This window comes from Sebastes umbrosus, chromosome 1 (genome assembly GCF_015220745.1).
Source record: "Sebastes umbrosus isolate fSebUmb1 chromosome 1, fSebUmb1.pri, whole genome shotgun sequence".
Taxonomy (NCBI): domain Eukaryota; kingdom Metazoa; phylum Chordata; class Actinopteri; order Perciformes; family Sebastidae; genus Sebastes; species Sebastes umbrosus.
In genome coordinates, this window is record NC_051269.1 from 16,083,200 (window position 1) to 16,094,025 (window position 10,826).

General features: G+C 38.8%; 2 protein-coding genes across 2 annotated transcripts; both read left to right on the forward strand.

The window, feature by feature from the left end:
- Positions 1 to 196: 196 nt before the first annotated feature.
- bloc1s1 (biogenesis of lysosomal organelles complex-1, subunit 1) lies at positions 197 to 3,920 on the forward strand. The gene is made up of 4 exons (XM_037768562.1): positions 197 to 444; positions 580 to 652; positions 2,535 to 2,667; positions 3,331 to 3,920. The coding sequence occupies exons 1-4, from the start codon at positions 384 to 386 to the stop codon at positions 3,439 to 3,441; spliced, it is 378 nt and encodes a 125-aa protein (XP_037624490.1). The 5' UTR covers positions 197 to 383; the 3' UTR covers positions 3,442 to 3,920.
- Positions 3,921 to 5,320: 1,400 nt separating this feature from the next.
- Positions 5,321 to 10,238, forward strand: rdh5 (retinol dehydrogenase 5 (11-cis/9-cis)). Its single transcript, XM_037768549.1, has 6 exons — positions 5,321 to 5,400; positions 6,247 to 6,332; positions 6,472 to 6,794; positions 6,871 to 7,129; positions 7,724 to 7,887; positions 8,939 to 10,238. The coding sequence occupies exons 2-6, from the start codon at positions 6,301 to 6,303 to the stop codon at positions 9,157 to 9,159; spliced, it is 999 nt and encodes a 332-aa protein (XP_037624477.1). The 5' UTR covers positions 5,321 to 5,400; positions 6,247 to 6,300; the 3' UTR covers positions 9,160 to 10,238.
- Positions 10,239 to 10,826: the final 588 nt, after the last annotated feature.

Genomic DNA, 10,826 nt, shown 5'->3' on the forward strand with positions numbered 1-10,826 from the left:
TGAAACGCCATGACGTCAAAACTGGTATTGACGTCACCATAAAACTAATTTTCCTAATTAAATGATAAAATAAAGAGCTATTACATGCGTTTAAATTCTGTTACCATTCAATATACTAGCTGTTCTGATTCCTACACTGTCTGTTGCGTTATTTTAATAACTGAAACATAATAACAACATTACATTTTAATGTGATAGATGGCGACATGAGAGATAACACGACATTTGTTGGGCACGCCCACTGCTGCGCATGAGCTTGGTCTCATGACAGCGGCTATATGCTAACGTTAGTCAGCTGATCGATTCTCCATCGTCCCAGTTTATAAAACACATGTTGTTCAACCAACGTTAGTTCAAAGAAAGACCTCCATCGAGTTGTGAAGATGTTGTCTCGTCTGCTGAAGGAGCACCAGGCGAAGCAGAGCGAGAGGAAGGAGCAGCAGGGTGAGAGACTGGCTAGCTAGTGGGTTAGCTACAAGATGCTAAAAACAAAGCTGATGTTGAGTGTGTGAGAAGTAACGTTATCAGGTCCTCCAGAGTACTGACTGGTTTACTTGTTCATGTGTTTTACCTGCACAGAGAGACGCAGGCGTGAAGCTATTTCTGCAGCCACCTGTCTGACAGAAGCCCTGGTGGATCACCTCAATGTTGGGTATGAACAGTCTGCTCCTATACCCCCCTGCTGTATCTGTCTTTATTAACTAAAGTCTGCTCCTATACCCCCCTGCTGTATCTGTCTTTATTTACTAAAGTCTGCTCCTATACCCCCCTGCTGTATCTGTCTTTATTTACTAAAGTCTGCTCCTATACCCCCCTGCTGTATCTGTCTTTATTTACTAAAGTCTGCTCCTATACCCCCCTGCTGTATCTGTCTTTATTTACTTAAGTCTGCTCCTATACCCCCCTGCTGTATCTGGTTTTATTTACTAAAGTCTGCTCCTATACCCCCCTGCTGTATCTGTCTTTATTTACTTAAGTCTGCTCCTATACCCCCCTGCTGTATCTGTCTTTATTTACTTAAGTCTGCTCCTATACCCCCCTGCTGTATCTGTCTTTATTTACTAAAGTCTGCTCCTATACCCCCCTGCTGTATCTGGTTTTATTTACTTAAGTCTGCTCCTATACCCCCCTGCTGTATCTGGTTTTATTTACTTAAGTCTGCTCCTATACCCCCCTGCTGTATCTGGTTTTATTTACTAAAGTCTGCTCCTATACCCCCCTGCTGTATCTGGTTTTATTTACTAAAGTCTGCTCCTATACCCCCCTGCTGTATCTGTCTTTATTTACTAAAGTCTGCTCCTATACCCCCCTGCTGTATCTGGTTTTATTTACTTAAGTCTGCTCCTATACCCCCCTGCTGTATCTGGTTTTATTTACTAAAGTCTGCTCCTATACCCCCCTGCTGTATCTGGTTTTATTTACTTAAGTCTGCTCCTATACCCCCCTGCTGTATCTGTCTTTATTTACTAAAGTCTGCTCCTATACCCCCCTGCTGTATCTGGTTTTATTTACTTAAGTCTGCTCCTATACCCCCCTGTACTGACATCCTGTTATATTTCATAGTTGTAGAGTAATGGTAGTGGTGGTGGTTGTTGAGGATTTGGGATGTGATGACATCCTGACACCTTCATAACTGGAGTTACCCTGCACTATACTCATTTTTAACAGTCTCTTCTGCACTATATTCACTTTTTTTAATAGTCCTGTATCACAGCTTTTACCCTGCACTATATTCAGTTTTAACAGTTTTCTTATGTATAATAAATATACAGTATATTGATACATAATGCTACACTGAACAAAAATATCAACGCAACACTTTTGTTTTTGCTCCCATTTTTCACAAGCTGAAATAAAAGACTTTTTCTATCCACACAAAACACTTATTTCTCTCCAATTTTGGTCACAATTTTTTTAAAATCCATGTTAGTGAGCACTTCTCCTTTACCAAGATATTCCAACCACTTGACAGGTGTGGTATATCAAGATGCTGATTAAACAGCATGAGTATTACACAGGTGTGCCTTGGGCTGATCACAATAAAGACGTTGTCCTCAGCAGGGTCGTGACCTGACTGCAGTCTGTCGTCGTTACTGACTTTAGTTGGCAAATGCTCACCATCAATGGCGTCTGGCACTTTGGAGAAGTGTTCTCTTCATGGATGAATCCCATGTGGCCAAAATATGCATATCTGTAGCCCTAGTCTTTTTTTTTTTGTTTTGTTTTTTAAGCTAAAACTGCACATTTTGTGGTCTTTCATGGTGACCAGCCCAAGGCACACCTGAGGAATAATCCTTCTGTTTAATCAGCATCTTGATATCCCACATCTGTCACGTGCATGGATTATCTTGGCAAAGGAGAAGTGCTGACTAACATGAATTTTAACAAAGTTGTGACCAAAATTTGAGAGAAATAAGTCTTTTGTGTGCATTGAAAGTCTTATTTAAAATCGTGAAAAATGTTTCTGTTCAGTATATATTTTCATGTGTTAATGATACTGTAGCACCTTCTTATTGTCTCCTGTTTTACCTTAGAGTTGCCCAGGCGTACATAAACCAGCGTAAGCTCGACCACGAGGTGAAGACTCTCCAAGTGCAGGCGAGCCAGTTCTCCAAACAGACTGCTCAGTGGATCAGCATGGTGGAGGGTTTCAATCAGGCCCTAAAGGTTTGTAAGATACACTGTGTGTGCAAGAAATAAATCCATAAACAAGGCTTTTTCTGTCATGTCATCTGCTTTTATACAATAACAACTTTGTTTAACCTTTTACATTTTATAATCCTAAAGCTGTCAGATGAATAAGTGCCCTTACCTTTTATTGCTATTTGCGAAATGTTGGATTCTGTAAAGGATATGAGGTCCTGAATATATGATATACCTAATGGCAGCACTTGCAGACAGTATAACATTTAATTTAGTTGAATGTTGATGTGTTATGAGTTGCTTCAACACTGTGTGACCATCTTACATTATACTAATGAGTACTCATTTTTAATATCAGAAGTGCTGCTTAATGCAGATTTAATCACATCTATTGTCTTGTTGCAAACAGCGACTCATCAAAACTTACAATTGCTCTGTCAGATTTACTAAAAGCAGATTAGTTTCATTGACACAGGTCCTAGATCTGAGCGGATTTGACAGGTGGTAAAAGCAATTCATGAATGAGTTTCCACTCCCTCTGCAGTTATCCAGCTTATATCATCCTCTCAGGGGAGACGGGGCGAAAGGGTGCCTGGAAATGTTTAAAGCTTGCCTTTCGCTGGTCCTGATAATAGGTTAGACTGGTAGATGTACTCATAAGTGATACTAATTCTGTTTTTTGAACAGGAAATTGGGGATGTGGAGAACTGGGCCCGCAGTATTGAGATGGACATGAGGACCATCGCCACAGCTCTGGAGTACGTACACAAGGGTCAACTTCAGTCTGCTTCCTCATAGGCTTCACGGTGGGACGTTTACAGCTGAAACTAAACACACTGGAACGAAACAGGAATCCAGTTGACTCCTCAAAGATGCAAGCAGCGGTGACTTTGCTCGGCTGCCTGCCCCTCTGAGTGGACTAATGCTGATGGTTACGTTGTTCAGAGAAATGTTGAAAGTCTGAAATAGGTCTAACATCTATTTAGTAGTGACTTCAATTAAACATTTTGGCGATCGGTTATTGAATACTTTGCCAGTAAAAGCAAGTATATGTCATGAAGGTGTCGCATGTATAAACTTGTTATAGGTTTAAGAGGCCACAGACAAAATTGTCTTCTTTTCAGCACCTGATACCTAAACTATGTATGTCTGTGTTTATGTTTTATATGTCTATGCACAGTGATGACTTCACTGTTTTGGCAAACAAATTAACTTTAGCTTTTGTAACCATTTAGTGATGTAACATTATTTTTAATAAAGCTAAACAATGCATTAAACTGATGTTTTTTTTCATATGAAACAAGGCTAAATAGGTTTAATCTACCACTACAGTGTGTGTATATATGTGTGTATATATATATATATACAGTGTATATGTATATATATATATACATACACATACATATATATGTATATACATATACATAAGGCTTCACAACAGCTGTTATACAGAAATTAAGCAGGACAAGGAGACATTAGCATGAAGATCCTCATTTGAAAAAGGGAAGTTTGAGCAGGCCGCTCAATAAGGATCCTCTAGTGAGGATGTTCATACACACAATCGGTGTCAGCAGTGGTCAGGAAAAGATTAAATGTTAACTAAACAAGTGTAAAAGAACTGAGAGTTCAGGCTGGGTGATGTACACTTGAATAAGGATTGTCAGACAAATGTGTGTGTTATAGTTGTAAAGGACTTCTAGGCCAAGGATTGGAGTTTGGCTGATGGTTTAGTTATGACCGTTACAAAAGCAAAAGGCAGAAGGAAGTTATAACCTTAGACGTTCAAGGTTTTTAAAGTTTGGGTACAAAGTTTTTGAACTACTAGCCTACTACTGGTACTGGTATACCACTAAATACAATAACTGGATAAATATTTGCCTGGCTAGGGTGATTGGACAATTCATGGAATGTGTGACGTGAAGGGATGTTGTGCCATGACACACGTTGCTGTTGAGTTTGCTCATGTAATTACAGGCATGTTTGGTAACCAATTTCACCAATTCACTGCGTACTATCAGGACAGAAAATCAGTGTCAAGAACCAGCTGGTAACACACGTGATCCTTCAGTTTGCTCTTCAGATGGCATAGAAATATGACTTTTTTCTGTTAAAAAAAATAAGTCTTGTTTCACGCTCTTAGTCTCATTATAAAAATATAGATTTATCTAAACCAACATTTTGCAGAAATGTCCATAGAGCAAGTTTAAAGTTAAAGTTGTTTTTTTTATGAAGGGGGCAATTGTGAAGCAAGTCATGTTCATACTAAATACTTTCCCTTGACTTAATACATTGATAAGCCGCAATACAATATACTTTACAAATGTCGCTTTACCGCCAACATATCTGCAGTACTAACCAACCGGTCTCCAAACATGCATCAGTTACAGAGTATACTACATATATTGTTTAAGCTTTAAAGCTGATATATAACAGGTCAGTGAACTGACAGAGCCAATGAGGTTAAACACATGTTTTTGAGCGTGCACAAGGCTTTCACATGTGGGATTATTATAAGTTTTGCTGATATCCAGGTTCACATTGTGTACAGAAAGTTCTGGTGTATTCTGTAATTCCCACCACTCTTACGGTTACGGATTGGGGATTACCAATTGCGGACTTGCCTTAAGGGATAAACCAGAGGGATAAAGCCTTTCTCTGACCAGCCTCTCTGAGTTAAGACAGAAGAATAACCTGAAAGGGAAAGGGAAGAGGACGGATAACTTGTGGACATCCATCACTTCTCAAAAAGAGGAAAAGGTATGATAATATATATCTATCTCTTGCCAATGAATTACAAAGTACTTCCTCTTCTTCATGTTCCGATTTTTTTTTTCTACTGATTAAGCTCTGTAATATTGTTAATGATCACAATTTCCTGTTGCGAATGCATTACAGTATAATTAAATCCATGAAATAATTAGTTTTAATGTTTATAACGAAAGCTTACAGCAAACAGTAATTGAGGTTTTAAGTTTGAGTAGTTTTACCTGATCAAATTATATTGATTTATATTCTGGTACATTTCTCCTTTAATTTAATTTGCTTAACCTGAGATGTAATTTTACAGGATCAATTATATTTTAATTAATGCTCTCATGCCAACATAAAGAGTATGGGTACTGTATCTTTATTTAAGTCTGATTTAATTTCTGTCTTAATTATGATATCATGGATAACACAACCCATAGAAGTATCTTTTTCTCACTAATATGCCGGAAAACTAATTGGTTTTCTGCAATGAGCAGCTTAAGCAGCTCCGTCACGGGCATTACATTTATGCTTCAAAAACAAAGCACCTCTTCCTCCTCGGGTCCCCCTCCTTCACAAATGCCTTTCTTTCTTCCATAAGAGTATTAGCCAAAGATTTCTCATGTGCCCAAAGCAGTTCTGTATTACGAGCACCTCTTCTAAGGCCCTCAGTGAACAAACTCATTGTATCCTGTAGCTATCAAAAAGGTTCAATAAACCCTAAAATATTATGAAATAGAGTAGGGATTTGGTTATAAGTCTGTGTATTTCTACTTTCCATTCCTGAAAAATCAGATTTGGCAGTTTGCCATGTCAATACCTCCTAACATTTGCTCAACATGTTTTTTGTTTTAGCAAGCACTAAGTCCTCCGGGTGACCAAGAACCCAGCTCTAATCCTGGAAGCAGCATGGATACGCAGTTTGTCTACGACATTTTAGGGTAAGAATTACCAATGCTACACTACGTTTTAGGGCAGTAATTTGGCAGCCGTAGCCTCCCCTTCGAATCTCTAAGCTTACGCATCCAGAAAATCTTCTCAAAGTCAAATCCCTCCAAACTTGTCTCTGTTCTCTTTCAGGGAAAATGCCTGGTCATACATCAGTGCTACCTTCGTGGTGGTGTGGATTATCGTGTGGCTGTACAGAGACAGCCTGGAGATCGAGGACATCACTGACAAGTATGTCTTTGTGACCGGCTGCGACTCTGGGTTTGGGAACCTGCTGTGCAAGAAGCTCGATCGTAAAGGTTTCCGCGTGCTGGCCGGCTGTCTCACAGAAAAGGGAGCTGATGACCTGAAGAGATCGGCGGGGCCTTATTTGAAAACTGTCACGCTGGATGTCACCAGTCAGGACAGCATCCAGAGAGCCATGGAGTGGACCAAGAAGGAGGTTGGCGATAAGGGTGAGAAATGATGCTGCATTATGACCGAGTTAAATTTTACAAGGCAAATTTGTAACACATTTCCTTTTTCTCGTAGGACTTTGGGGTATCGTGAACAACGCCGGACGCTCGTTACCCATGGGTCCTTCAGAGTGGATGAAATTGGAGGATTACCACTGCACACTGAAAGTCAACATGAACGGAGTGATTGCCATGACGATGACCTTCCTGCCCCTCATCAAAAAGGCTCGAGGCCGTATTGTAAACGTAGCGTCGGTGCTGGGCAGGGTGGCTGCCAACGGTGGCGGATACTGCATCTCCAAGTTTGCAGTGGAGTCTTTCTCTGACTGCCTCAGGTAAAGACTTACCTCATTACATAAGAGCGTACTGTACAGTAACAACCTGCTTTATTAAACACAAAGTATTTAGTGGAGCCAGTTAGCCTTTAATGTTATTGACTGAGAGAAGCAGAAACTCCCCCAAATCCTCAATAATCCTCTTATTCTCTCACTTTTTGAAAGATCTATGTTCTAATTATAGGAACAAATAGTCATTCAAGTTATAATCTTCACATCGTCTTTGCCCCATGAGGGAGATTTGGTTTGCAGACAGGGTTTTATATTTAAGATATTCTGTTATATAAAAGACAAACAACTGTTACTGAGCAATGGAACACATTCCATCTAAGATATTGCAGTAATAGAAAAAACAAACTGCCTTAGTATGTGCCAAGCAGACAAGTATTGGCTTATGAGACCAGACAGGATTACTGCATTTATTTACTATATTGTGTTTTTATTTCTTCCACGACTAAGCCCATTTATAATATAAAAGGTTCATGCAAAAGGTCGCAGGCGGTGTCACAAACTTGTTTCAAGCTCGGCTGTTTATTATATAATATTATGAACTGTCATGTACGATGCTATTCTACGTGACGTTTCTGTTTTTAGGAGAGATATAAACTACTTTGGAATCAACGTGTGCATCATTGAACCCGGGTTTTTCAAGACCGCGGTTACGAGCCTGGACCCCCTCGAGAGGGAGCTGCACCGCCTGTGGGACCAGCTCAGCCCTGAAGTACAAGCCAGCTATGGAGACAAGTACCTGGATAAATGTAAGTAAGCTGCTAATCGTTACTCATAATGCAAACCAAGAGTAAGCACCACTTCACTGGTTTATTTTGAAATGTGACACAAACTTTCTTTATCTGTATCTGTTTTTATGCTTCTGATTTTGATCACAATCAAAAGACCCATTTTAATATCTCATTCCGATACTGGAAGTTATGGTGTTTTTAAAATTATAGTATGAACTTTAAATCTGCGGGTGGTAACTTTGAGCAAATATGATAAAAAGGAAGGAAAACAACCAATCAGAGCCGAGCAGTCTCTGGGCAGCGCTGATCAAATATGAATCAAGATTCTGTTACTGTAATGCCTCAAATGTTTTCAGAAACATATTTTTAGTGTACTGTAAAATGAGAAAGTGTGCTCCGGCCGGTGGGCGGTGCTTGGTTTTGGCTCAACTGATCTCAACATGTTGGCTGGGTCACAAACTTTCTCATTTTACAGCTAAACAATACACAACAAGATGTTTCAGAAAACATTTGAGGCGAGAAATAGGCATTACAGTAACAGAATATTTAATCATATTCAGATATAATCAGCGCTGCCTGGTTTGACCGTTTGATCGAAGTTTGCGAGTTTTGCGAGCAGTGATTGACAGCTGCATTAGAGACTCTTCGGCTCTGATTGGTTGTTTTTGTTCTGGCGTGGTGAAATCTTGCAAATGACATTAGGTTGCACAGATTTTCTCAGATTTCACAGATTATCTGTCTCATGCACTACTGTCAGGAGGATATAGTGACAGTTTAATAAAAATAACTTACTATCATATTTGCTCAAAATTACCGACTGCAGCTTTAAAGTCAAAATGAAATGTGATTGTCATAAATTTGTCCCCCATTTAGCAAGGAATGTCAAAATATGAAAAGCATTCTTATTTGTCTGTATGTATATATAAATGTCATATTGAATTTATTTCCTGCTATGCTGCAGGGAACATAAACATTTCAATCAAACATACATTTTAGTAAAGAAAAATGCACTTAAGTTAAATCATTATTTATGCACAAACTTGATCTTTTCACTCATTCTCATTTTCAGACATCAAGGTGCAGCGTTTGATCATGAACGCCATCTGCGACACAGACCTCACCAAGGTGACCAGCTGCATGGAGCACGCTCTGACGGCTGCCTACCCACGCACCAGATACAGCCCTGGCTGGGATGCCAAGCTTATCTGGATCCCCCTCTCTTACATGCCTTCCTGTGTAGTTGACATTGGACTGAAGCTGGTGCTGCCTCGCCCGTTAAAGAGCGTGTAACTCATGATGACTTTAAAGAAATGTCTTCAAAGTTATCAGCCGTTTTATGTCACATCGTGTCATTTTGATGCAGTGATGAGGTTGGCTTAAAGAAAAAAAATATTTTGCCTTTTAAAATACCCATATTCCTTATCTACATTGGCCAAGGAATGATCCAATGTTGCTGTTATTATATTTATATGTGCATCATCTTCCATGTAAAACATTTTTTTTTCTTTTTTTGAGACATTTAGAAATTATGAAAGAAAATAATTAAACTGTATTGTATAATGGACTGTTGACTGTTATTGCTTTGTTTGTTTGTTAACACTATGGTTTGCCTTTTGACACTGTTAATTACGTTTAAAATCAGAAACATTAGAGCAAGCAAAGCTTTACCAGCATTAGGATCAGTCTTCCTGCTTATAATTAATATCGATTTATACTCTGCAACATTTAACTTGTACCAGGCGGTGCTAAAAAGTCACAGATGGTTGTGTAAAAACACTAAAAGTTGTGTACTGTATATAAATATCACAGTCTTCATCCCACACTGATATTATATAAGAATTTAAATCACCTTTGTAATAACTAGATTTTTCGGGTTAATACATTATTTGTGTAGTTTTAATATATTTAGTGAGATCTTCAAAAATAACCTGTTGCACATTTTTGTTTAGTCATATTTAATTTACTTTTATTTGTCTTGATAACATGTGTTGTTGCAGACGGTTCAGTGAAGCTATCAGTTCAGTTAGTTATTATCAGTTAAGCCACTTGACAGAATGTACTGAACCGTTCAGCTGCTGATGATCATCATAATAAACTGAGGTGGCTTGTTGGCTGACCATGTGTAGTTACACAACAGCTCAAAGGCTTTACTTAAATGTCCCTCAATCGGCTAGTTAGTCACAGGTGTGAGGTTATGTTGTGATTCCATCATAGCTAAAGAAGGCTACTGCTTACTACTCTGATATTGTTGGTCTGTTTCATTCATAACACTGAATTATGTGGTTTAAAGGTCCCATATTATGCTCATTTTCAGATTCAAACTTGTATTTTGTGTTTCTACTAGAACATGTTTACATGCTGTAAAGTTAAAAAAAGCCTTTATTTTCCTCATACTGTCTGCCTGAATATGCCTGTATTTACTCTCTGTCTGAAAAGCTCTGTTTTAGCGCATTTCGATGGAATTGCAACAGAATTGCGTTGCTAGGCAACAGCTTGGGTCCATGTGTACTTCCTGTCAGCTGATGACATTCACATACACTGCAACCAGGAATAAACTGTGACACATTTAGAATGTTTACGTTTAAAATTGTGTCAAGGGTCTAAATATTATATATTCGTGACATCACAAATGGGCAGAAATCCTGACAGCTTGTTTCAAATGCAGAGTTTCTGAATACGGGCTGTGTGTATTTCCCTGTGGATTGAGTGTTTCGATACTTTCACAGTATTTCTTTAGGACTTAAGCCTGCTTTATAATAGGAAAAAAAAAACATGAAAATCTCACTTTTTTATAATATGGGTCCTTTAAAAAAAAAAAAAAAGTTAAATTGATCTTGGTATCCTGACACCCACAGTCCGCATGGCAGACCTCTGCTCTCCAAAATACACTTCCAGCCCCTGATTGGCTACTATGGCCACATGGGGTGTTGTGTTTGTAATGTATCATTCAGACCGCC